Genomic DNA, 23,785 nt, shown 5'->3' with positions numbered 1-23,785 from the left:
ACATAAAAAACTGACCTTCAGAAAACAACCTGAGGTGCTTGAGTCTGAAAACTATAAGGGTATTCTAAGATTTTCTGATTTCCGATGATGCAGAAGAACTTGATAATGTAACTTTAGGATGACTTTGAGACATAGAACTTTTGTGCATACTTGAAGGAGGCATGGCCGCCACAACTACAAAGCACACAAACCTGTAAATCCTGGAGCAAAATCTGGAGCACTCTCTTCTATTGAGGAAACAAAGGGAGGACAGATTTCTTTAGAGGAAGAGTAGCATTAGACTGTTGAAATGCCTAATGTGATCCATTCAGCGATTGCAAAACTGAACTGGTACAATTCTGCAAAACAGAAAATAACATTGTGCATACTTGGTGGAGGCATAGCCCCCGCAACTGCAGAGTGCACAACCTTTAAATCCTGGAGCAAAATCTGAAGCAAGGAAACAGGAGGGCAGATTCCTTTAGAGGCATGAGCAGCATTATACTATTAGAATGCCTAATATGATCCATTCCAGAATTGCTAAAATGAACTAAACAATCCAGCAAAATAGAAAATAAATTTTTTATCAGCGGATCTACCCTCTAAAGCAGGGGTCAGCAACATTGGCACCCCAGATGTTTCGGAACTGCCTTTCCCATGATACTCAGCCAGCCTAAAGTGTGTCAGAGCATAATGGGAAATGTAGTTCCAAAACATTTGGGGTGCCAAGATTGCTGACCTCTAATCTATAGGATAATTCAAGGTAGTAGGGACCAAATTCAGTATGCTCCATGAAAGAATATACAAACAAACAAATAAAATAAATCAAGACAACCACCATTTTTTAACTGTAAATACATGTATAAACAGTAAATGAAATGTTTGGAAAAAATGTATCTGGGACCTTGTAAAATAAAGTCCAAGACATATGAGAACCTTGGCTAATACGTATTAAAAGGAAAATCTCCTTGTGTAATAATAGTAAATATTAAAAATGCACTGCATAAAAATAACAAAAATATCTTAACCTTCAGTAATAAGACATTTGAAAAATGGCCATTGCACAAAGAAACAGTTAAGAAATTTAAAAAATAGAATGAAAATAGAATTGCCTTGCTACTAACTAACTGCCATGCACAACAACATACAAATACACAAAGAGACTCCCCCCTCACATTGCCAGTTATATCCCTTTTACTGTGTATATAGCAGAGGGTATAAGGTTGCATCAAGATTTAGCTGAATAGTAAATAGCAGCTATAACCACATAATAAAGTATAAAAAGTCTAAGTAATAAAGGTGGAATTAGTCTGTTACATGTGTACATCCCCTGTCTATGATGTACCTCAAAATGTGTGTTCCTACTAATAGACTGTGGGCTATGTGAGTGCAAGAAATGGCTGCATTTACCTCAGATGCACCCTCTCTACTGTGCATATTGGCTGCAGAAAAGACTGCTTCCATTAGAGAGCACACCCATCGCTGTCTACGTCACAGGAGAGGATAAATATGTGGAGTATATCAAGGACCCAATAGGAGGAGGCTAAGGGACTGATCTCTACACCTGTGGCTAAAAGGCTTGTGACCAACTCCTCACTGGGAGTTATTGTGTCCCTGCCCAAAACTCCAATCTCCCCTCTGTCTATCAGTAGCATCTATCTGAGGGGAAAACAGGCCTCAAATCAGTCCAAGGACGCCTCTCAACAAAGAATATGGAGCATCCTGATTAGATTTTTCCTCTTCCTCTTGTGGAGGCAAAGAAAAGACTAGAATACCAGAGAGGTGGGAGGGTGCTCTTAGAGCTTTGGGAATCTTTGTATCCTCCTAGTGGCCAGGAGTTGAATCCATGGAGTAATGGCTCATGGACTCTCATCACCTGAAAGAAATTATGTGTTAATCATCTACACAAGGGTCAAACAAATAGTTAAAGTCAGCTCTAGTGCAGTAACACACTACAAATCCTTAGCTGAACATGGCTAGTGATTGGTGGTTATTGATTAGAAAAAACTGGGCAGACTTCTTGGGCCTATGGTTTTTATCTGCAGTCAAAATCTATGTTTCTATGTATCTATAAATGTATGCTGCCCCTGAATGGCTCAGAATTCATGTCCAGTTCAGGATAATTAGTGCCAAAATATTATGACTATCATGATTTTCACAGATTGTTAATTATTTAATGACTGTACTATTGTGCTTTAATGAATTGTGGCATAGCATGAATTGTATAGTGAAAAAAATGCTCTAATTTGTTAGAGAATATCATTTTATAAGTAATGATTTTGCTACCGTAGGTGGTTTACCCCCACAAAGAAGTTAAAACATAGTTAATGTACAGCTCAGAAGCTAGAAAGCACTGCTGGTAATAAGCAATCAGCAGTGACATTCTTGCAGCTGCTGATTGGGTAACCAACAGTTTTCACTCGGGAACAGATGTGTTTGAAAATAAAGTTGTTTCCACAAGTATCTACAAGTAGAGTTGCCAGGTGTCCAGTATTCAACCGGGCAGTCCAGTATTTCAGCAGGCTGTCTAGTAAAATCTTCACAAAAATACTGGAAACTTAAATGTCCATTGTATTTAAACATTTGTTTTTTTTAGCTAAAGATACAAAATCCCTCTGTGGCCTCAACCCATTGCAAAATATGGAGCAGAATGAAGTGAAGGAAGTAAGGGTAGAAAATCACTTCTGTTTATGTGTGTTACTGTTAGCCATAGAGGTAAAAATATTTATTTGTAGGCTACTGGCAGAAAAGACTGCTTGGTTGTAGAAAAACATAATTAATGCTTACCTGATAAATTTATTTCTCTTGTAGTGTATCCAGTCCACTGATCATCCATTACTTGTGGGATATTCTCTTTCCCAACAGGAAGTTGCAAGAGGATCACCCACAGCAGAGCTGCTATATAGCTCCTCCCCTAACTGTCATATCCAGTCATTCGACCGAAAACAAACAGAGAAAGGAGAAACTATAGGGTGCAGTGGTGACTGTAGTTTAATTAAAATTTAGACCTGCCTTAAAAGGACAGGGCGGGCCGTGGACTGGATACACTACAAGAGAAATAAATTTATCAGGTAAGCATAAATTATGTTTTCTCTTGTTAAGTGTATCCAGTCCACGGCTCATCCATTACTTGTGGGATACCAATACCAAAGCTAAAGTACACGGATGATGAGAGGGACAAGGCAGGATTAAGCGGAAGGAACCACTGCCTGAAGAACCTTTCTCCCAAACACAGCCTCCGAAGAAGCAAAAGTATCAAATTTGTAAAATTTTGAAAAAGTGTCAAGCAAAGACCAAGTCGCAGCCTTGCAAATCTGTTCAACAGAGGCCTCATTTTTAAAGGCCCAGGTGGAAGCCACAGCTCTAGTAGAATGAGCTGTAATCCTTTCAGGGGGCTGCTGTCCAGCAGTCTCATAGGCTAGGCTTATTACGCTCCGAAGCCAAAAGGAAAGAGAGGTTGCCGAAGCTTTTTGACCTCTCCTCTGTCCAGAGTAAACGACAAACAGTAAAGATGTTTGACGAAAATCCCTAGTAGCTTGTAAGTAAAACTTCAAGGCACGGACTACGTCCAGATTATGTAAAAGACGTTCCTTCTTTGAAGAAGGATTAGGGCACAACGATGGAACAACAATCTCTTGATTGATATTCTTGTTAGAAACCACCTTAGGTAAAAACCCAGGTTTGGTACGCAGAACTAACTTATCTGCATGAAAAATCAGATAGGGAGAATCACATTGTAAGGCAGATAGCTCAGAGACTCTCCGAGCCGAGGAAATAGCCATCAAAAACAGAACTTTCCAAGATAAAAGTTTAATATCAATGGAATGAAGGGGTTCAAACGGAACTCCTTGAAGAACCTTAAGAACCAAGTTTAAGCTCCACGGGGGAGCAACAGGTTTAAACACAGGCTTAAATATAACCAAAGCCTGGCAAAATGCCTGGACGTCTGGAACCTCTGCCAGACGCTTGTGCAAAAGAATAGACAGAGCAGAAATCTGTCCCTTTAAGGAACTAGCTGATAATCCTTTGTCCAAGCCCTCTTGGAGGAAAGACAATATTCTAGGAATCCTAACTTTACTCCATGAGTAAGTCTTGGATTCACACCAATAAAGATATTTACTCCATATCTTGTGGTAGATTTTCCTGGTAACAGGCTTTCGTGCCTGTATTAAAGTATCAATGACTGACTCGGAGAAGCCACGCTTTGATAGAATCAAGCGTTCAATCTCCATGCAGTCAGTCTCAGAGAAATTAGATTTGGATGATTGAAAGGACCTTGTATCAGAAGGTCCTGTCTTAGAGGCAGAGTCCATGGTGGAAAGGATGACATGTCCACTAGGTCTGCATACCAAGTCCTGCGTGGCGACGCAGGTGCTATCAGAATCACAGATGCTCTCTCCTGTTTGATTTTGGCAATCAGTCGAGGGAGCAGAGGAAACGGTGGAAACACATAAGCCAGGTTGAAGAACCAAGGCGCTGCTAGCGCATCTATCAGCGTCGCTTCTGGGTCCCTGGACCTGGATCCGTAACAAAGAAGCTTGGCGTTCTGGCGAGACGCCATGAGATCCAACTCTGGTTTGCCCCAACGATGAATCAACTGAGCAAACACCTCCGGATGGAGTTTCCACTCCCCCGGATGGAAAGTCTGACGACTTAGAAAATCCGCCTCCCAGTTCTCCACGCCTGGGATATGGATTGCTGACAGGTGGCAAGAGTGGTACTCTGCCCAGCGAATTATTTTTGAGCCTTCTAACATCGCTAGGGAACTCCTGGTTCCCCCTTGATGGTTGATGTAAGCCACAGTCGTGATGTTGTCCGACTGAAATCTGATGAACCTCAGTGTTGCTAACGTTACTGCACCTTTAAGAAACACAAATTTTGTCAAAATTTGAAATAACAGTGAAAAAAGGCAGTTACACTAACAAAATTTTTACAGTGTATGTAACAAGTTAGCAGAGCATTGCACCCACTTGCAAATGGATGATTAACCCCTTAATACCCAAAACTGAATAATAAAAGACAAAAACGTTTTTTTTTTTTTTTTTTTTTCAGTCACAACAACTGCCACAGCTCTACTGTGGCTTTTTACCTCCCTCAAAAACGACTTTGAAGCCTTTTGAGCCCTCCAGAGATGTCCTGGATCATGCAGAGGGAAGCTGAATGTCTCTGTCAGTATTTTTATCTGCACAGAAAAGCACTAAAAAAGGCCCCTCCCACTCATATTACAACAGTAAGGAAACTGTTACTAGGCAAAATTCAAGCCAGCCATGTGGAAAAAAACTAGGCCCCAATAAGTTTTATCACCAAATACATATAAAAACGATTAAACATGCCAGCAAACGTTTTATATTAAATTTTTATAAGAGTATGTGTATCTATTAATAAGCCTGATACCAGTCGCTATAACTGCATTTAAGGCTTTACTTACATTAGATCGGTATCAGCAGCATTTTCTAGCAAATTCCATCCCTAGGAAAATATTAACTGCACCTACCTTATTGCAGGAAAACCTGCACGCCATTCCCTCTCTGAAGTTACCTCACTCCTCAGAATATGTGAGAACAGCCATGGATCTTAGTTACTTCTGCTAAGATCATAGAAAACGCAGGCAGATTCTTCTTCTAAATACTGCCTGAGATAAACAGTACACTCCGGCACCATTTAAAAATAACAAACTTTTGATTGAAGAATAAACTAAGTATAAAACACCACACTCCTCTTACGACCTCCATCTTGTTTGAGGCTTGCAAGAGAATGACTGGATATGACAGTTAGGGGAGGAGCTATATAGCAGCTCTGCTATGGGTGATCCTCTTGCAACTTCTTGTTGGGAAGGAGAATATCCCACAAGTAATGGATGATCCGTTGACTGGATACACTTAACAAGAGAAATATACACGGTGGAATAAAGAGTTAATGATTGGGGGGGGGGGGGGGGAGATTGTGTGAGTCTATCTACTATTGTGCCCAGGAACTGACAAATGGGCAACCCTATCTACAAGTTCCTGGCTGTTCTTGTTCCAGTTCAGTTAGTCTATTTGCTTCAAGTTTTCCATAACCAGCCTTATTTATTCCATGAACATTATAATCATTCTGGATCCAGTTCCCCAGGTCTTAGGTTGGTCCTCACCTTACCTTTTTATTCAGCCACCAAAGTCTGCCCCTAGATTTGAGAGAAGCATTGTTATAATACAAAGTTCCTACTAACTATTGTGCAAACCCCAATTAAAAAATACAGGGAATTAGGGGTTGCATCTCAAGAAGCACATTCATATGAAGTGGTCTGTAAGTTTATCATGTTTGGACATAATTAAAGATCTTAATTTAATGAAAACGTAGATTATAGTTTTGTATTCAATGAGTCACACAAGCGTGGTAGCCAAGATTATGTTTGTAAATATATAGCAAGGGTATAAGAGACAAAGTTATTGATACAAAAAATAATATAAAACAAAAACAGCATTAAAGGGATATTCCAGCCAAAATTGGAAACCACATGGATGCATTTCGACGTTGAACAGAAGCATATTTGTAATATACATACATTAGCAAAAATGCTTCTAATAAAAGCTATAGCTGTTTCAAAAGAGTATTTAAGTATGCACCATGCACCAGCATTTTAAACACAGGACTTGCTCAGAGAGCCTAATGTGCATGTACCATCTGGTAATGGCTCAATTTGTTAATTGCTGACATGATTACAAGCCCCACAGATGATCTGAGCAGCTGCAATATTTACAACGCAGGTGCAGTGAGAATATCTAGCTCTGCTTCACATGCACATGCAGAGAAAAATGTTACCACTAAAACAGTGATAACTTTTACTAGAAGCATTTTTGGCAATACATCTATATTGCAAATATGTTTCTATTCAAAGATGTAATTAATCTATGTGCATTTAAATTTTGACCGGAATGTCCCTTTAACTAGGAACATAGATATTTAAGGCAGATACAATTAAAGGCTTTTTAGCTCTATCCACATTTCCTTCTTAAAGGGACACTAAACTCAATTTTTTTCATTCATGAATCAGGTAGAGAATACAATTTTAAACAATTTTAAACAACATTCCAATTTACTTCCATTATCTAATTTGCTTCATTCTTTAGATCCTTTATTGAAGCAATAGTGATGCACATGGGTGAGCAAGAATCTGCAGCCACCAATCAGCAGCTACTTAGCCTATCTAGATATGCTTTTCAGCAAAGGATATCAAGAGAATGAAGCAAATTAGATACTAGAAGTAAATTAGAAAGTTGTTTAGAATTGCATGTTCTTTCTAAATCATGAAAGAAAAAATTTGGGTTTCATGTCCCTTTAAGCGTAGGCTTAATTATATCATAGGATAGCCTTCAATATATCTCAGGGATACTTGAATTCACTTACAGTATTTGTTCTTACCATCGCTGGTGGAAATGTTTATCCATTAATCAACCCATGTTTCTGTAAATGACTCCTGGACCTAGTACCCACCAACTTGAGATCAAGACCTGTTGTTATGATGGTGTTCTTTTTCAGGAAATGATTAAACGTCAGTTTTATTACATTTTGCTACCAGTAAAGTATACTATAGTTTACAATCAAATAGTGTTTTTGAAACCACACCTGAAGGACATCTCCAAGGTCAGCAGTGCTAATATCAGGATCCTCAGTGGTGTTGAAAGGAACTGGGGTAATTCTGACCAGAGTTAGCACCCTTGGTTCTGGATATCTCCAGAGCATCATTCCTGGGCTTTCTTCTGTCTCATTGTAAAAGATGACTTCATACGCATTTGGTAGTTTCTGTGCATCTAAGAAAAAAAATGTGTGTGGATGAAATTATATACTATGATATGAATTTAGCTTTAGATCAAGGCAAATTGATTTACTGGCAGTAAATTAGTTTTTTTTAAAAACGCCTAAAATGACTAAATATTTTTTTATAAATTTTATTAGTTTAGCAACATATGGATTTTTTCCAGTAAAAGAGATAAGTGGAATGCTATATACAGACCAAACATCAGATCAGTCATTACAAATCAGTGTAAGAGTCGAGAACTTTGTAATTTTGAATGTATAGCAAGGTTAAAAAAATAAATACCTGCCTTCATTACTTCATGAGATTATTGTTGTTTTGATGTATTGTACTACTTTAAGCAGATTTTAACTAAGAAATATACATGTTCTTCCTTTACTGAAATAAACCTTAAAGGGATATGAAACAGTTTGTTTCATTGTTATAATAAAAAAAGCACTAGGAAGTGGCATATACTTAAAGTGAATGCAAATGTTGATGCTAAAGTGCCCGGTTTTTAAAAATTTGATTAAAAACAGGGGCACTTTAATTCATCAAAATTTACATTTCACTCGTTATGAAAAAATACTTACCTTTTAAACTTGGCAGCAGCTCCAGCTTCCTCCGGTCGTCGCAAGCCATTTCTGACGTTAGCAATGATGGATAGGTCATCCTCCAATCACGGCTTCCCCCCCGGGGGAATCAGTGTCTGATTCAACGCCGTGATTGGAGGAAGCAGGATTCCTCATTTTAGACCCAGGAAGAGGCTTTGTGACGGGTGGAGGAAGCTGGATCGGCTGTTAAGATTAAAAGGTAAGTATTTTTTTACAACACGAATGAAATGTAAATTTTGATTAATAAAGTGCCCCTGTTTTTAATCGAATTTTTAAAAACCGGGCACTTTAGCATCAAAATTTACATTCACTTTAATATAAATCATTGCAAAATGTATTATTCATAATTTTAAACGGATTTTATCTTTTTAATTATTTTTTTTAAACTTAATTTGTGCAGTGTCCATTACATTCTGTCAAAGCCCTACAATGCAGATGGGGTCTCAACAGGAAGGCTTATTTAGCTTGATGTTATAAAACGTCCAGAGTAACATGAGCTGGTTTACTATTAAGTAAATACTAGATAAACAGTGAGTCAGATTTGCCTATACTCATAAGAGGAAGAATGCAGAAGAGGCAGAATGCAATGTCAGCTTTCATATTGCCCTGAGAGCAGTGGTTACTTATTTTGAAGAAAAAAACAAGTAACTTGTTTGCTGTTTTTTTTTTACATAATCTTTAACTTTTTATGTTTACTTTGATTTAACATATTTATTTCTACTAAAGGAGCACTGTTTAATATCCCTTTTAAAATGCAGTAAATACATTGGTATATTATTTTAAATAAATAGTGACGCTTCAAGAAATTGGAACATAAGAAGCAAATCCTGCCCTTGAGTGACAATCAGTAATAAATAAAGTCACCGTAGGTAGAAAGCCTCTTCAGTTTACAACCTAAAGAACAATGATTGGAAAGAAAAGGTGAGCAAAGCAGCTAGAAGTCATAAACCAGGAAAGGTGATTAATATGAGCTAGGGAAGAAGAATGTTTTGAAAGAAAAAAAAATATGAAAGAATACATGGGAAGAATGTAAGGAAATCAATTACCTTTCTCTATTTTTTTCTACTCAATCTTTGATAAAACTATATTCAAGGTAAGATCAGTGGAGTAGGCAGCTAGTAGGTAAGTACCTGCATCCCTCTTTAGAGCCCTCAGGCTGTTAGCAGGCACACTGAGTAGTGTTAATCGTAGCCACTAATATCCAATTCTGCATAGTTTTAAATTATAATCACAGACCATATACTATTCTAGATTAACCCCTTCACTACTGGGAATTTCAGAGAAGAACTCGCCCTACATACCGGAGAATTTTAGCATTTTTGTTATCACTTCATATAAACAGAAATAGAGCCTTGTTTTTTTAATTACCTGTCAAAACTATATATTTTTTTTTTACGTAGACAATCTAAGGTATTGATTTAGGCCCATTTTGGTATATTTCATGCCATCATTTCACCGCCAAATGTGATCATATAAAAAAAGAATTGTTAACTTTTTCACACACTTTTGGTTTCTTACGTAAATTATTTGCATACTGCTTGTGCAATCATGGCACACATGATTGTAAAAGCTTCTCTAAGATCTCTCTGGAAATTCTCTACATAATCTTCGAAAAGTGGTTTGCAGTCAGGGTGTGCAGTAGTATGTTTATATGCAGCAGTGGGAACTGTGTTTAAGTAACTGCAAGCTCAGAAATTCTACAAGTTTTGTGAGAGAGTTCAAAGTAGTGTTATCTTTATTTTTGAAATCATGTGATTGTTAAAAAAAAATGAATAAGAAATTAGGCAGTAAGAGGTGGATGAGATGAGGAAAGAAAGTGACAAATTGTTTTAGGTAAGAAGAGGATGTAGCTGAAGAGGATGCAGCTGAAGAGTGATGTGCAAACAAGTGGAAACTATAAAATAAAGCCCCTGTGTTTTTTATTTCAGATAATTTTGATAGAGAAAAGCAAATATTTATTTATTTATTTTTTCCAGACATTTTTTGATTTATTTATTCCTAAAGAAAAGAAAATTCCACACGGCATAGTTAGGAAACAAACAGGTGAGATAAGGCTAATTATCCGTTCTTGGAATAACAGCAGTAACTTTAACAGGGGAAGCTGTGCTCTGTCTGAGTTTGCTCAATGGCAATTAAAGGGACAGTACACTGTAAAATTGTTTTTCCATAAATGTATTTTAAATGACTTGTTATACCAACTGCAGAGTATAAAATATTTGAGAAATTGCATTTTCGGGTTTATTTGTGTATCTGAAGTAGCTGGTTTTGTGCTTTGAAACCACAGCCTATTACAATGGGTTGAACTTAAGGTAATATCAGATCTCATTATGTTATCACTTTCATGTACACAGACTTGCTTCCTTATCTTATATTTGTCTAGAACACCAAAGCTCAATACATAGAGAGAACAATGGAAAATTATCATTTTATTACTTAACTGTCATGCCCCCCACTGAGGGTCTAATCTCTTCTGCTGGCTGTGTTTACTTAGGCTTGTCAATAGTGTATACGCCAGCATCAAAACTTTCAGTATAGGTTGGGAAACCACAAGCTATATCAGCTATTTCAAATGCTGAAATATGAGTAAAGGAGCTACTTGCAACCAATTTAATACACTCTAGCAGGTAAAAAGGATCATTGGGAATAATTTAAAGGGGAGTAAGTTTTTGGGTGAACTGTCCCTTTAAGTGGTGGTAGGAGGGATTGAGAGGGCTAATATAGAGTAATAAGAATTACTCAGCATATGAAATAATTTACCTCTCAGCTTGTGGTATCTGAAAAATATGAGGACCCTAGTATTTAATTATCAATCAGTGTTCGGTCTTGCAAACATAACATCTACAGGATGATTAAGGGTACTAAAATTGGAGAAGGTGGATTAGGTCTGCATATAGGGCTTAATAAACCATATACTCTGCATAAAGGGCTTAATAAACCAAGATAGAGACACGGGGATATGATACAATGCTACATGATGTATTTAAGGGAGGGAGAAAGTATAAATTAATAACATAACCAATAAACTGCCTATGAAATATAAAAATTAGTAACCGTGCCATTATTCAGATATAGACAATATAACCAAGAGTGTAATGTTCCTTAGGATACACAAACACAAGAGCACAGAACACAGGCATAACAACCCCTAAAAAAGGAAGCTAGATGAAGATTTTACCCCTGTGTTCTATGTATCTTTAGAAAGCATGCACTAAAACCTGACAACCACACTACACATAGAGCTGTATCATACTGTTGAGCGGATTAGACAACAGGGATAACTGTATTAGAGTCCAATTGAACACATTAATGGTCAGGGCATTGCAGTAAAGGATAGACATATGTACTACTTATACCCCATAATATACCCCAAACATTTCAAAATTTCCCATGCCATATTGAACAACAATAGTAAAGGGAGGATACAATATATGTTAGGGGAGGAAAAGGAAGCCAAAAAACATAACTATTTAGAAATTAGTCCCTTCAAGACCATATATTAAGACATTCCTTTAACATCTTTAATTTAGTTGGAATCAGTCATCTTAGTAAATACGGGTGGCATATTGAAAGTTAGTAAGTTATAATGGTTAACAAGTCCTGAAGCCAGCAATAAAGAATAAAGACCTTCAAGGCATAGGGCTCAACTCACGCTCTGCTTTATGGTGGTTAGCACATTGGTTTCAACGCAGTAAGAAAGTTTAACCTGTTGGCATCATTAGCATGCGTTTTGATAGTCTACCCATAAACTGTTCTAAGACCAGAAAATGTGTAAAATTAAACTACCATTGGGGCAGTCTACTATAAACAGGGTTTGTGTTTCTTTGTTGAAAGGAGGTTGTGGCCATAGTCCAGGTACTTCACACAGCAATCTTTGCAAAGCATTAGGGTGACAGCAATTCCTGATATAGTCGAGTAGGATGTGTCGCTGAAGGTATAAACTTGAGTGAAGCGAGACTGCTAGTGGCACAGAATACAAAATAGCACTTCTAACATCAATTTGCTTCCTCTGCGTCATTCTTATCATGGGCTCTTGCTCGTTGATCACATCTTAGGCCCCAGTCTTGCATAGGGAGGTCGGCCGCACCATCCCCAGGTTTCCTTATGCAAGACCCACTGTCGGGCGAATAAGCATAGTAACCAGCTGCGGTATGAGTGTCACCATGTGCCTGTTCTGTAGAGGTACTTCCCTGCATTCCAACTCTCGGCTCTGGTTTGCTGCTCAGTGGACTGGAGACCTGAGGGACTTTTTCTGTTTGTAGGGCTGTACAGGCGCTATCTTGCATCCCAAAGGGTTGTATAATCAGTGGCAGATTGTCGAATCTGAGTGAGAATGCCTTCTCGTAAGCGTTCCAGCAGGGCTGCAGGACTGTGTATATGTCATCCATCTGTAAAGCTTGTACTTCCATATTGACAAGTATTGCAACGTGATCTGGTGTTGTGATATGGTTAAGGCTTGAAGGTACACACCCGGGGGTTTGGTGGGAGGCCGCAACCTCAAAAAAAGCTCCGGTGCTCTGTTGCTGGCAACAAGCTCAATATTTTTTAAATCAGCAGAAGGAGGATCATTAGCTTACTTGTAGAATGTAAAATTTCCTGCCAGATGGCATCTTATGAAAGTATTATGTCAAGCTATATCTTCAGAGCTGGAGCAGCACTCAAAGCTGTGACCAGTAATGGCCGCTGCCAGGGAGTTCCCACCAAAAGCAAATATTTTAATGCATAGATATGAAGTAAATTCTGTACTAATTCACTTGTTAGCCTTATCAATTCCAAGAATAAACCACCCTTAACATAAAGTGTTTTTGCTAAATATTCCAGAACCTTATAAATTAAAATGATATCCACTTATTTTAGTGTTGTTAACATTTATTAAATCCCTTGATTTCCTTAAATGCTTCTGTTATCACACATCCTTCTCTTCTCTCCTTTAACTGAAGGGAGTGAAGTGATATAATAATATAATGAAACCCATAGCAACCTTCATAGATTCAAATTGATAGTTTTTTGTACTGCATATACCTTAATTTCTATGGGATTCTGGGCATTTGATATAATTCTTGGATCAGATACTAATTTGTGAGACTGATTTACTTGTGACTGGATGTCACAAGCTTATATACTGTAATTCTACACCAACTAGGGATTGCAGACAATTGGCCAGATACCCTTATGCAGGGATCCACCCAGTGACTGTGTCTTACAACTGTTGGAATTTTTCCTCAATTGAAATTATTTTAAATTTGAAAATGGATATCATCTCCAAGTGACTATTACAGCCAAGTTCAAATGTGGCACCGAATTATGCCATTTTTTTTAAATTTATTTTTTACAGGAGCTATATCTATAATCTGATACTAATCTGGATGATACTGACAATATGACCTAGTATGCATTATACAAAATCTGTAGAAGTCTCCTGTAAGGAACAAACAGAAGGAACAGTAATACCCTTAGAAGCAAGAGCAGCATTAGACATAAATGATCTGGAGGTAAGACCTCAGCCTTTTTACAATAAACACAATTAACACTGGTAGGAAACTTTTCAGGAGGCCCAGCTTCTAGGGAGGATTTAGTGACAGAATGAGAATCAGAAAGCTCCATTGGTGCAAAAATCTACAAAGTAGAAAAAAGCATAAATACTTAAATCCCATTAAAAAGGGCTCTTGAGGAAAACAAAAACGTACTCCCTCCAAAAGAAGTTCTTTAAAAACTAACTAGGCCAGATCTTGCTAATCCGCAAACAATATACCAGCAGACTCCATACCCGACAGCTAGTTAGGGCATCAGATGACAGCATCAGAATTTCTACACCAGTGAAGCGATGGCAGCAAATATAAATATATATGTATATACTGATATACATATATATTTATGTGTTAATATGTGTATGTATATATCTATATCTATATCTATATATATATATATATATATATATATATATATATATATATATATATATGTATAGAAGCATATACATATATATTTACTGGGAACATACAGTTCCCATAGATCACAATGTACAGGGCACTTTCAGTGCCGTTTTTTTTCTAATACCCCACTCCCACTAACTTTAACCCCAAAATACTGCCAAGTGCAGTCATTTTATTAAAAAAAGAAAGATGCTGCCATCTTTATTTTTTAATAAACTACACTATACAGTATTTTGGGGCCATTTGGATCAGTTTTATAAAATTAACCAAAGATATGATCTCTGGTTAATTTTATAAGTGATAATTGCTACCGCTAGCTTGTAGCAATAACCAGCCACTTGTAATGGCTGATTAATTAATTATTAGTGTACAATGTCCCTTAAATATTTTAACCCTCTGATAAAACTTACACCTTCTTCTACAGGACCAGCACACTGCTGTTCTAAATTGTGATTGGCTATTTTTCTTTATTAATTTTTATTGTCTAACAAATATAAAGCACCTTTTGGTTCCTTACAGTAATTATTAATGGAATCTTGGTGTTTTATTTACATTAATCCCTTTTCCACATGGTTTAAAAATGCATATTTTTATTACTGTATTTGGTTCGAGTGTGAGTTTCTCAGAGTTTGTGAAAATAGAAACCATTCTTCAAATTCCATTAACACAAAGCATTATTCACCACATGCTAGTAATTTGCAGTGTTTAATATTTTCCAAGTTAAGAATGGATAAAATCTAAAACTGAAGGTGAGTTATTACTATGACTAACTAATTTCCAGTAGTTTGTTATAAAATCAGTTTATCTTTAAATAAATAGTTCTAAAGTTAATTAAATATAAGACTATGATTTTAAAGATCTGTTAGATTTCTTCAAAATGTTAAATAACACAATCTTGAGTCACATGAATAAATAATACACAAAAATAAATATTATTAAACAAATACAGAAGTGTTTTATAGCTTAAATATATTTAAACTGGTAGCTATTTAATCTCACATAAAAACTAAATTATTTTACAATATGTTCTTCCATAGGATCCTCAAAGACAGAGGGTATATAATCTAAATTTGTTAATACAGAGAAAATATGACTTTTTTAAGCAGTATGTTTGAACAGTATGTTTAAGCAGAAATAACAAAGTACATATTTTAAACTATGCATGTATTTGGTATACCAGGGTGGTGTTACCAACAAGAAGAACTAACAATCCTGCAGTATACATAAAAATGGTAATATTAAAAAACTAGGCAAACCCACTGAAAGCAGACAAACAGGGGTCTATTTCATCAACTTTTCTTCATAAACAAATATTGTAAAATAAATATTATGAATAATATCAAAATTCACATAATTTGCCATACCTGTATCTTGAATGTACTGGAAAAGGCCAGTTCTCAAGTCATCAGAACTATGCTCTGTCTTAGAGGTTTGTGGTCTACCAATAGCTGGAGATGCTGGTTGGACTGGCTGATCACTACTTGCCACGCAACATATCGATTCTTTCTTTAAGTATTCTTGTACAAGTTCATGCAAAAGAAGTAAGCAATTCAGATTTTCTTGACCCCAGAAAACCTTTAATGAGAAAATAAAAAACAAATTTTAAAAAAATATATATAGGTTTTATCTTAACAATACTGATTAAGGTTTATGACTATGATCAAACAAAAACAGAATTTTCTGCTCACTGTTAGTATAGTGACACACAACAGTAACATCAGTTTCTAAATATATAATAAAGCCAAAGCTTACCTGCAAAACTGTTTATGTTTTAACCCCCATTAATCCAAGCATAGTTTTATTTGCAGCAAGCTCTCCCCTGGGCATTTCCATATATGGAAGGTGCTATCCAGGACATAGCTTCTGCAGAATGCACTTGTGCATGGTAGGGGGTAGAGTCACATGTCACCTGACTAAAACAGTGCACAGTATAATGCTGAAGCTTTCACAATGCATGTGACATTATCCCCATGGAAATGAGCAGGCCTATTGGCAACAAATAATAGCAGTACCTGCTGTCTATCCTCAACCCCCCCCCCCCTTGCTTGCATAAATAATTATCCTCAAGTACACACTTTGTTACATGAGACCAAAAGGTTTGGAGTGGGATACTGATAAGGGGGTAGACCAAGCTACACTTGGCAACACTAAAATGTAAGTAATTTTGCAGATTTTTAGAAATTTTATTAAAATACTTATAAGTTTTTTTTTTTACACTTTTTTCACGCACTGTTGACCGTTTTATAATTTGCACATAACTAAAAATGTTTTATGGCACTTTATATCCATTTTGTCATATTGTGTGAACTAAAGCACAAGATGACTCTAGACAATTGAGTTTGAAACATCAAACAAACAGGAAATACTTCCGCAATGTAACCTGTTTAGTCAAAAGAACGAAGAAAGTAACAAAAAAGAGAACAAAACACAATAAAGAAGGAGAAAGGCAAGGAAGAAAAGAGAGATAACAAGAGAGAAAGGAAACAAAGAAAGTTAAAAAAAATGCTGCAACACCCTTTTAACATTACTCGCATGCTACAAATGGGGTAAAGCCACAATAAGTAAGTACACCCCTTGACAGCAAACACCAAGTTAGGGAGATACTAAGGGGCCTAGTTATCAAGTTGTCAATCAATTCAATCAGCCAATCAGATTTTTCCTACCTTAATTCCGATTGGCTGATAGAATCCTATCAGCAAATCAGAATTGAAGGGACGCCATCTTGGATGACGTCCCTTAAAGGAATATCCATTCGTCGTTAGTCGTCGGGAAGAAGAGGATGGCTCCGCGTCGGCTCATCTGAAGATGGCTCCGCTCCGCTCCGGATGGAGGAAGATTGAAGACGCCGCATGGATGAAGACTTCTATCGGATGGAAGACTTCTTCAGCGCCGCCTGGATGATGACTTCATCGGATGGAAGACTTCTTCAGCACCGCCTGGATGATGACTTCTTCCGCTCCGGATCTCCTCTTCGGTTCCATCGGTGGGTCGGCTGGCTGAAGACGACTCAAGGTAGGATGATCTTCAGGGGGGTAGTGTTAGGTTTATTTAAGGGGGGTTTGGGTTAGATTAGGGGTATGTGGGTGGTGGGTTTTAATGTTGGAGGGGGTTGTATTTTTTTTTTACAGGCAAAAGAGCAGAATTCTTTGGGGCATGCCCCGCAAAAGGCCCTTTTAAGGGCTGGTAAGGTAAAAGAGCTGGTAACTTTTTAATTTAGAATAGGGTAGGGCATTTTTTTTATTTTGGGGGGCTTTGTTATTTTATTAGGGGGCTTAGATTAGGTGTAAGTAGCTTAAAATTGTTGTAATATTTTTAAAATGTTTGTAACTTATTTTTTTTATTTTTTGTAACTTATCTTTTTTTATTTTTTGTACTTTAGTTAGTTAATTTAATTTAATTGTAGTTATTTGTAACTAATTTATTTAATTAATTTAATGATAGTGTAGTGTTAGGTTTAATTGTAACTTAGGTTAGGATTTATTTTACAGGTAATTTTGTATTTCTTTTAGCTAGGTAGTTATTAAATAGTTAATAACTATTTAATAACTATTCTAACTAGCTAAAATAAATACAAAGTTACCTGTAAAATAAATATAAATCCTAAAATAGCTACAATATAATTATTATTTATATTGTAGCTATCTTAGGGTTTATTTTAAAGGTAAGTATTTAGTTTTAAATAGGAATAATTAATTTAATAAGAGTTATATTTATTTAGATGTATTTAATTAATATTTAAGATAGGGAGGTGTTAGGGTTAGTGTTAGACTTAGGTTTAGGGGTTAATAATTTTATTACAGTGGCGGCGGTGTAGGGGGGGTAGGATAGGGGTTAATAAACTTATTATAGGTCGCAACGGTGTAGGGGGGGCAGGATAGGGGTTAATAAACTTATTATAGGTGGCGACGGTGTAGGGGGGGCAGATTAGGAGTTAATAAGTTTAATATAGGTTGCGGCGGGGTCCGGGAGCGGCGGTTTAGGAGTTAAACTATTTATTTAGTTGCAGCGAGGTCCGAGACCGGCAGGATAGGGGTTAATAACTTTATTATAGGTGGCGGTGATACAGGGGGGGCAGGATAGGGGTTACTAGGTATAATGTAGGTGGCGACGGTGTCCGGGAGCGGCGGTTTAGGGGTTAATACATTTATAAGAGTTGCGGCGGGATCTAGGAGCGCCGGTTTAAGGGTTAATAACTTTATTGAGTTGCGGGGGGCTCCGGGGGCGCCGGTATAGGGGGTAGAACAGTGTAGTTAGTGTGGGTGCTTAGTGACAGGCTAGCAATAAAGCTGTCAAAAAGCCGAAGAGCAGCGAGATCGGATGAGTGATAACTCTCACAGTCCGTTGCTCATCGCCCCGTACTTGGTGCACGGCTTTTTGACAGCTTTTTTGATAACTTAGGCGAAATTTTGAAGGTCCGCGGCGGCGATGGTAGGCAAGCTTAGGCGGGCGTATTGGACCGGCGAAGGCAGGTAAAGTAGACACGTTGATAACTACCCCCCTAAGTGTTGCTGAGCCTGGATGACAGAACACAAAGTGCTGTCGCTCTGACGGAGGTCTGGATTCATACAGGCCTATTAGATTAGAAGAAAGGTACACTATTCAAAACAAAAGTGAAGACTTCAGGTGGGCGGCGTACCAAGATGGACATGGACTGATACTGCTCTGTCTCAACTCTTGTTATATCAACAATTAGTGGCCACACTTTTAGCCATCCATATCACCCTTGGCAAGCATTGTGCCTGGGTACCAACCAGGATCAAGATTTGACATCTCTTGCCTCCCGTGAAGTCATTAACAGAGAGAGGAGAATTGGCGCAACGTTACACGTTGTTCACAATATAGTTAGGAACAGAAACAGAAATGGAAGCCTTTCCCACTGAAAGGAAACTCCAAGCAGTGATTATTTCTCTCAAGGTACTGCTTCTACCAGAACTGGATAAACTGGAACTCACACTACAGAAATTGTTGACTGAAACTCAAGTCGGGAACTCCTTAAGCCCTCTTCAACATGGTCCCAAATTCAAAGCAGAGGCACCCCGTGATAATGCCTACATGACTCCGGAGGCGCATCAACCAGAGCATAATGTGGGATCGCAGAGGCGGCAGACACACAATCCAGCTTTACTGGACACCGGCTTATTGGACTACCGCTCCCTCTCCCAAGACAGAGAAGTAGAGATCGGCACAGACACGGGAGAGTACCAGTGCTAAGGATTATGGTAACAAGAAATGCATGTGCATTGCAACGTGATACTGACACTTGCTTGCCTATTCAACAGCTGCTGAAGAGTGCACTCTCCTATACTGCATGTCAGGCATATGGCAACACACCACTCCGAGAATCAAGACTGCTTGTGACTCAGCTAGTACACCCATCCGTAACAGGGCCGTCTGCAGCTGCCGGCGGCCTCAGCTCCCACGTGGAGAACAATGGTCGGTACATTCGTAGGACAATGGGCATCGGCTGATTGTCAGTATAGATAAAGCCACTACGAGTCAGTTCAATCACTTGTATTAATTTCATGAGAGGTGACTCGTTTCAGAACTCACTATACTTATTCCAGTGTTTTGATTATATAGATATCCTATCCTATCGTATGTGAAGCAGAACTGACTCCAAGGACTCACCAATTATCTGTGGTAGAAGTTAATGTCTCGCTTTAATATCCAGATATCAACAAACAAGTGTAGAACAGCACCAAAGGAATGGAGTGTCCGTGAAGACAGGTGAACTGCCCCTTCACCAAGTAGTAATCCAAAACAAGGAAGGTGTCCACAGCTCTCCAATAGTAGAAATAATCTTTATTAGGACATATAAATTAGCAACGTTTCGAGGTTAACACCTCTTAATCATGCATGATTAAGAGGTGTTAACCTCGAAACGTTGCTAATTTATATGTCCTAATAAAGATTATTTCTACTATTGGAGAGCTGTGGACACCTTCCTTGTTTTGGACTTTAATATCCAGGAGTCTAGCTGGGTTCACCGCTTTGATAATCTGCAGTAAGACACTAACAAAAAAACTCTCGTCGTTCTTTTATAGTTGCAGCAAAGTTGTGATTTTTCTTCTTTTTTTTTTTTCTTGTGTTCTTCGTGAGAACTCTGATCATAGTTGCCTTTATTATTCATTTATTGCTCACAACTGCTTGGCTTTATGCTCGCAACTTTTGTGCCAACATGAAGGGACACTACTTCTAACTGTTGCAGCAGTTAATATGAAGAACTACCATAGTGACGACCAGCTATACAAATACGTACACTAACGTTTATCACCCTTACAGTGCCCTTTGTCATTCCTTCTCCTTACAAGCAGATAGACGCCTATACTGTGGTTACGTTTTCTATTTTATTTTAATTTTGTTTATGACAATCTAGTATCTGTTAAAATGCTCAGTTAGTGTTTTGTTGTTGACATTTAGCAATGAGATAACCCTGGAAAGTCCTATTTTATTTTTCAGACAGTGGGCTTGTAACAACTCATTGTGAATAACGTTGTTAAATATTCAATATTCCTCAACAACCTAATATATTCTCAGTTGAAGTCTACTATAACTCAGGGCAAAAGGCGTATTGATACTGCTGCTAACCTTTTGTAACAACCAATCCTCTGCTATATTGCGTACACACACCAAGAGTATTGAGACCAATACATTCTATAAGAATTTTATCACAGTATCGCAGTATCAATTTTACCTGCATTATCCCACTTAAGTTCGCAGTCATATATGGAAATTTAAGCATTTTATATTGCTGCCTATGGCATGGTTATCTTGTTGCTTTTGACACACAAGGGTAGCCTTATTCCCCTCTTTTTCTTATGGCTGAGACTGCTGCATAGCAATATCTGAGCATTTATACCCACTGCAAAGGCTCTGTCACCTCCTAACGCTGGAGACCAGCTTCTTTATAGATCATCTTGATAGACTGCTATGCGAATAGGTACCATAAATATACCCAGGTTTACCATACCACGTTGTGATATGAGCTCAATTTCTTATATATCTCCCTCATTCCCTTTCTTGAGTAGGCGAGCTCTGTAGTACGGCTTCTATATGGCATGCTACAATGTGGAATACGTCTGATACGCTGTTCTACTAAGTATATAAACCTACTATTTCGCCATCAGCTTTTGATAACGCTATCTAGAAAACGCTACGACTAGTATCTTTCCAACAGCGTTTGGAGCATTCAAGAGTGATCAATGAATTAGTTTATCATGGTACAGATTAACCCTTTAAAATTCAAAATGTTAAGATATCCCATCTATGGACCTTTAAGTTACTTTAAGGTATCACCTATAAGATCCCTGGTATCTATTTTGTACTGTGTGTGTCTTATTGTTTATTTTTGTTTTGCATTTAGTTAAGTTTTTTTGCTTTGTCAATACTGTAATTTTTTATCACACCCTGCGTGGTGTATCACTGATACAAATTATACTAATGTACCCTGTGTTGGTTATAAATAAAATATATATAAAAAAAAAAAAAAAAGTGAAACCAGCTGGAAGGAAAATAATAAATACAGGGAGAGAAAGTGACTCCAAAGGTCTCAGAGAAAGTTCTACCTATACCGAGATGCAACAAACACACCAGTTCCTAAATATGATACCACAAGATATCACAGTGGCATGACAGAAAATAAAATCTTATTTTGATAGTTTAACCCATTATTAATTTTGCCACTACTATTGAAAATACTATTTGTTATGATCAGTCTCATCTGCTGTTATTCTGGAAGTTAAGGAGAATATTTTTTTTGTAAATAAAAAAATATCACATTTTAAACCAGACTGTTAAAATGTTATACTATCTTAGTCTGTTTTGATAAACCTTGTTAAAGATTCTACCAGGTACTTATTAAATTTCAATAAAAATATGACATTATTATTAAAAAATAATAGACTCTGTATATTTCATTACAAGAAAAACAAGTCAATTCACTTACCTGCAGTACTCCACCTTGTAAATAAACAAGTATTTTTGGAATAAAATGTAGCGAACTGGGGTCTCCACTGTGCTTGCACCAATTAGCTTCCAGATTTATTGATCCAGAGACAGGGCCAATCAGATTTCTGGGTTTTTCTTTTAAGCTTGTTTTAAGCAGAAAGTCATCCAGATCCAACATGAATGATGCACCACTGATGGTTTCTGTGAGCAAAGAAGACCATGTCAATTTGTTTAAGACAAACTATAGCACAGTTATATCTTATATGGATATCATAAAAGTGATTAATTTATTTATGATAAACATACCTCTCTCTTACAAAAACATAAATTATGCTTACCTGATCATTTTATTTCCATTGTGGGGAGGAGAGTCCACGGCTTCATTCATTACTTTTGGTAATTCAGAACCTGGCCACCAGGAGGAGGCAAAGACACCCCAGCCAAAGGCTTAAATACCTCCCCTACTCCCCTCATCCCCCAGTCATTCTGCCGAGGGAACAAGGAACAGTAGGATAAATATCAGGGTATAACGATGGCAGAAGAACAAACTAAATTTAGGTCCCCCCAACGGAGCAACGGGCGGGAGCCGTGGACTCTCCTCCCTACGATGGAAATAAAATTATCAGGTAAGCATAATTTATGTTTTCCATCTAAACGGGATGAGAGTCCACAGCTTCATTCATTATTTGTGGGAAACAAATACCCAAGCTCTAGAGGACACTGAATGAAAAAAACGGGAGGGCAAAAGAGGCGGACCCTAATCTGAGGGCACCACATCCTGCAAAACCTCTCTCCCAAAAACTTCAAATTTGTAAAACTTTGTAAAAGTGTTTAAGGAGGACCAGGTAGCCACCTTACAAATCTGCTCCATAGAGGCCTCATTCCTGAAGGCCCTAGAAGAAGGTTGAATGAGCCGTGATCCTCTGAGGAGGCTCATGTCCCGCTGTCTCGTAGGCCAAGCGAATCATGCTCCTCAGTCAAAAGGACAAAGCAGTTGAAGAGGCTTTCTGCCCCTAGCGCTTCCCTGAATACATCACGAAAAGAGATGTAGACTGTCTGAAATCCTTCGTAGCCTGAAGATAAAACTTCAAAGCCCGAACCACATCCAAATTATGAAGTAACATTTCCTTAGGAGAAGAGGGGTTAGGACACAAAGAAGGAACAACTATTTCCTGATTGATGTTACAGTTAGATACACTCTTGGGAAGAAATCCCAAACCAGTGTGAAGAACCGCCTTATCAGCGTGAAAGATCAAATAAGGAGGCTCAAATTGCAAGGCCGCCAACACAGAAACTCTATGTGCCGATGCAATAGCCAACAGAAAGAGAACCTTCCAGGAAAGTATCTTAATGTCAATAGAGTGCATAGGTTCAAACGGAACCCTCTGCAACACCTTCAGAACCAGATTCAAGCTCCAGGGAGGAGCAGACTGTCTAAAAACAGGCCTGATTCTAGACAGAGCCTGAACAAAAGACTGAATATCAGGAAGCTCAGCGAGCCCTTTGTGCAACAAAAAAGATAATGCCGAAATTTGTCCCTT

The 23,785-nt window shown here is 37.7% G+C and overlaps 1 protein-coding gene across 2 annotated transcripts in view; it reads right to left on the bottom strand.

The window, feature by feature from the left end:
• VPS13B (vacuolar protein sorting 13 homolog B) overlaps positions 1 to 23,785 on the bottom strand; it is a 1,996,594-nt gene that overhangs the window by 247,414 nt on the left and 1,725,395 nt on the right. For both annotated transcript variants that reach the window (XM_053715243.1, XM_053715242.1), the window contains exons 37-39: positions 22,243 to 22,445; positions 15,662 to 15,872; positions 7,585 to 7,769 (exon numbers count right to left, since the gene is read on the bottom strand). In XM_053715243.1, coding sequence (XP_053571218.1) covers positions 7,585 to 7,769; positions 15,662 to 15,872; positions 22,243 to 22,445 — 599 coding nt within the window. The remainder of the gene's footprint in view (positions 1 to 7,584; positions 7,770 to 15,661; positions 15,873 to 22,242; positions 22,446 to 23,785) is intronic.

This window comes from Bombina bombina, chromosome 5, assembly GCF_027579735.1.
Source record: "Bombina bombina isolate aBomBom1 chromosome 5, aBomBom1.pri, whole genome shotgun sequence".
Taxonomy (NCBI): Eukaryota; Metazoa; Chordata; class Amphibia; order Anura; family Bombinatoridae; genus Bombina; species Bombina bombina.
This window is presented reverse-complemented; position numbering and strand designations above follow the sequence as displayed.